Genomic DNA, 4646 nt, shown 5'->3' with positions numbered 1-4646 from the left:
TTTGAACCACCAGCCTTCTGGTTAGCAGCCCAGTGCCTTAGGCACTATGTGACCAGAGCTTTTATATATATATATATATCATCAGGACTCAGATTTGTTATCCAGTTTGACTCAGTAGTAATAATTATTATTATTATATATGCTGAATAAAAAGGAAATTAAGCCCCTGATACCCTTTCCTGGTCCTATAAGCTTTATCTTGCATTGACACATTTCATTCCCCAAAATTTGGTTCAACCTGCCCTCAGACCTACCTCAGCTCTCAGGACACCAAAGATTCCCCCTGCTCTAAGAACCTTGAAAAAAGTGTTGTATGGTCAACCAAAAGTTGGTTACCACCATAAATTTTCCATAATTTAAAACCTGATTTAGACTATCATGAGAGAATTGTTTAATTATATATGCTTTACATTCTGATTTTCCCATATGCTTTAGAAAGTGAGGAATTCCCAAGAGAACACCTAAGGAAACAGATGGGGAATCTAGTTTGATTAACAAGGGCCTCTAGACGAATCTGAGTAGAATCAATATTACCCTCCTGTCCAGGACAAGTGGGAGAAGCTTACCATCCAGGACCCATATCTGGAGATTTTTGAACATGTCTCCTTGATGACCTTGGACACCATCATGAAGTGCGCCTTCACCTATCAGGGCTGTGTCCAGTTGGACAGGTCAGTAAAGACTTAAGCTTAGGGTCCTTGTTTGTATCAACTGGTTATGGGCTTACCTGACAGACAGATGGAGCACCCAGCATGTTCACCTCAGTACAAAGCAAGATTCTATCTGGAGATCAGACACATAATTAGAAATTTGGCTGCTCATGTCATCTTTTCAAGGTCTAGGGACCACAAGGGCTATAAGATCAGTGGTGCTTCAGTGGTGCCTGTTCCTGATATTTGAATATATCTCTGACCAGATTCTGACTTTACCTCAGAGGTCTTCCTCCCATCTAGTCTCTTCTGCATCCTTTGCCTTCAGGAATTCCCACTCCTACATCCAGGCCATCAAGAACATGAACAAACTGGTGGTTTCCCGTGTGAGGAATGCCTTCTACCAGAATGATATCATCTACTGGTTGACCCCTGATGGCCTCTTGACCCGCCAAGCCTGTCAGCTTGCCCATCAACACACAGGTACTGGTTTTCCCTCCTAGTCAGTCTCCCTCCTCTATGAAGGCCCAATCCAAAGGAACCTATCTTGACCCTTCTGGCCAAAACCCTCAGTGCCCCTGCAGGATCTGGTACATACCTAGGGTGGGTACAACTTTGGGGCAGTGGGTAGGCACAGAAATATTGTGTGCCAGGTACAGTTCCAGAGGTTAACATGTGTCATTACATTTGGTTATGGTTGATGAGACCCAATCCCAGGAAACATTCAATCAGAGGCTTCATGACTCTGTTAATGAGGGTGTCCTGACCTGCAACTTACTGGTGTTAGAGCTTTAATCTCCAACCTACAACGAATTCCACTCCTATCTCAAGCACCACCTCAGTCAGGAGGCTTGATGCTCAGATTGGTGACAATTATGATTGATGGGCTGCTGTGGGTGTTGGTCTCTGCTGCACTTACCTTCCACTGGAAACCACTTTTCCTGGGACAGACAAAGTGATTAAGCTGAGAAAAGCTAGTCTGCAAGAGGAGGGAGAGTTGGAAAAGATGAAGAGGAAGAGGCATATGGATTTCCTGGACATTCTCCTATGTGCCAAAGTGAGTGTGGGAAAGAACTAAGCTTTATCTAGAAGAGCTGGATCTGGGAGTAACTGCATTCTCCTTGGGACTTCCCACAGATGGGGAACGGGAGCAGTTTATGCAACAAGGACATTCGTGCTGAAGTGGATACATTTATGTTTGAAGGCCATGACACCACAGCCAGTGGCATCTCCTGGATCCTCTATGCCCTGGCCAAGCATCCCAAGCATCAGCAGAGTTGCCGGGAAGAGATCCAAAGTCTCCTGGGAAATGAGGCCTTCATCACATGGTGAGTGCTGCAGACATAGGAGAGCTCTGGCTCCCTGTTAGAGGAGAAACCCCTGGTCTATCCAGCACCTGCATGAGCCTCAGGCTTACCTTCTTCTCAGGGACCACCTGAATAAGATGCCTTACACTACCATGTGCATCAAGGAGGCCCTGCGACTCTACCCTCCAGTGCCAAACATTGGCAGGGCACTCAGCAAGCCCATCACCTTCCCTGATGGACGATCCTTACCCAAAGGTATGAACTTCACCACACTCACTTAACTTTCGGGGACTAAGTCCACCACCACCACCAGTTGCCATGAGCTGACCCCCACTCTTGGTGACCCCACATATATCACCATCAAAATGAGTCTCATAAGGTTTTCAATGATCGATTTTTCAGAAGTAAATCACAAAGCCTTTCTTCGTGGGCAACTCCAGGTGGACTCAATCTTCTAACCTTTTGGTTATCAGTAGAACTAGTTCAACTTTGCATCACCTGGGGACTCCATGAAGTATTCATATGCTAGATGATATGTGATAATTCAATTTACTAAGTTTTCTCCACCAGAAAGTTTAGCTTTAGAATGTATTATCTTCAGATGTAAAATCCTAATTCCCTGAGATGTAGAAGGGCTCAAGAGGGAATCAAAGAGGAAGCTAGATATTATTTTTCCTTCTGAGGCTTAACAGCAAATGAAGATCAGGGAATCCAGTGTCAAGGGTCAGGTGGAGTCCAGGCATGAAGGCATCCTCAGAATGGTAGCAGAAAGCAGCTGATGACCAGATGTGAGATGATAGCCATGGTCAGAGCCTATCTATTTGCTCACTTCCCATTGATCTGAATCTCTACTCTCCTATATATTCACTGTATGATCCTAGGCAAGTCATCTAGTCTTTCTTAACTCCTAATGCCTCATTTTAAACAAGGAAAAGAATGCATTTTCCATGAAGGGTGGTTGTGAAATAGAATGGGTTACTGTATACTTTCCTCTGTTGCTTGAGTTACTACAAACAATCAGTTTCAGATTGTCTCTTGCTTGTTCTCCCTTGTGGCACCCAGTCATTTTGTGTGTTACATCCATTCTATTGGCTGAAGTACCAGGGCAACATCCTACAGGAATGTCATTCTTTTCTCTGTCTCTAACCTGCCTCACAGGAATCAGAATCTCACTGAATTTTTATGCTCTTCACCACAACCCGAAAGTGTGGTCGGATCCAGAGGTATGAGGCCCTGGGAAACCGGGATGGGATGATTTCTCATGAACAACACTTCATGTTTTAGAGGAAGAGCTTGACCCCTAGTTGCTCTGGCTCTGATGCTCTCTCTGTAGGTGTTTGATCCATCCAGATTTGCACCAAGCTCGTCTAGACATACCCATGCATTCTTGCCCTTCTCAGCAGGATCAAGGTGAGGAGGCATCCTGTATGTAGTAATGGGGAGGGGTTTTCTGTGTGTGTGCTCCAATCACAGTGATAGGTGGCAGCCTCGGCTGGGCCTGGTAGTGTTGGTGTTTGTGGGAAGGGGGCCTTGTGTGTGTGTCTCTGTACTAAGGGAAAAGAATTTTCTGGTCAAGCCATGGAGACTTTGCTCCCACTGCTCTCTCCCAATGGCCAGTAACATTCAGAATGGCCGAGTTTTCCAAACTTCAATGTATTCTGATATTTTCCTTAATCTAGGATTATGACTCTCCAGGATAGGCTATCTTGGTGTTTTCTCATTTCCGAAGTTCTACTTTTCTCAAAGTCACAACTGTTAGAGGTGGATTTCTCTCTTTCAAATCATTTTCAAGCATGCCCACTGCCTTTCCTACTTACTTCAACAATCTGCCTTCCCATTGAAACAAATTTTTGCATTGGTTTCATATTTCTATGCATGTCTCAAATGTTCAGCTCGCATACTGGAAAGGTTATGGTTGCCTTTTGAAAGAAGTATATGCCAATTTGAGTCTTCTCTATGTTGCAAGCTATCCCAACAAAAATTGTCACTGTTAATGTTCACATTCCTAGGAAAAATATCTTGTTGGGCAAAATTTTTCATATGAAGTGGGGTCTACACACCAGAAATTAGAGTCTGGATAGTTCAAAACTGACAAAAAAAAAAGGAGAGAGAGAGAAAGGAAGAATAAAAATAAGAACCCAAGATAAGAAAACAAACCCATCAATATGCTGCCTACATGAGACATACCTTACAGATAAAGACAAAAATGGACTAAAAATCAAAGGGTGGAAAAAGATATATCAAGCAAATGGCAACTGTAAGAGAGCAGGAGTGGCAATATGGCAATTCTTTCAAAAGTTGGAATTAGAAATACCATTTGACCCAGTCATTCCATTACTAGGTATATACTCTAAAGAAGTGAGAGCCATGAAAAGAACAGATATATGCACACCCACGTAGCACTATTTACAATAACCAAAAGATGTAAACAACCTAGGTGTCCATCAACTGAAGAATGGGTAACCAAAGTATGGTACATACACACAGTAGAATACTATGCAACCCTAAAAAATAACGTAGAATCTGCAAAACACCGCATAACATGGATGTACTTGGAGGACATTATGCTGAGTGAAATAAGTCAATCACAAAAGAACAAATATTGTATTAGTCCATGATTGTAAAAGTTAAGGAAAGGCTTATCTATAGAAGGAAATTTTCTTTGTTGGTTACCAGGGGTGGGAGGGGA

At 43.2% G+C, this 4646-nt stretch overlaps 1 protein-coding gene across 1 annotated transcript in view; it reads left to right on the top strand.

The window, feature by feature from the left end:
- The window catches only part of LOC103201934 (cytochrome P450 4A11-like), a 75912-nt gene that overhangs the window by 65344 nt on the left and 5922 nt on the right, over positions 1-4646 (top strand). The window contains exons 5-11 of the mRNA XM_007946703.1: positions 547-671; positions 979-1133; positions 1601-1707; positions 1788-1978; positions 2079-2212; positions 3116-3180; positions 3291-3367. Coding sequence (XP_007944894.1) covers positions 547-671; positions 979-1133; positions 1601-1707; positions 1788-1978; positions 2079-2212; positions 3116-3180; positions 3291-3367 — 854 coding nt within the window. The remainder of the gene's footprint in view (positions 1-546; positions 672-978; positions 1134-1600; positions 1708-1787; positions 1979-2078; positions 2213-3115; positions 3181-3290; positions 3368-4646) is intronic.

This window comes from Orycteropus afer, unplaced genomic scaffold, assembly GCF_000298275.1.
Source record: "Orycteropus afer afer isolate SDZICR_OR568_19922 unplaced genomic scaffold, OryAfe1.0 scaffold00169, whole genome shotgun sequence".
Lineage (NCBI taxonomy): Eukaryota > Metazoa > Chordata > Mammalia > Tubulidentata > Orycteropodidae > Orycteropus > Orycteropus afer.
This window is presented reverse-complemented; position numbering and strand designations above follow the sequence as displayed.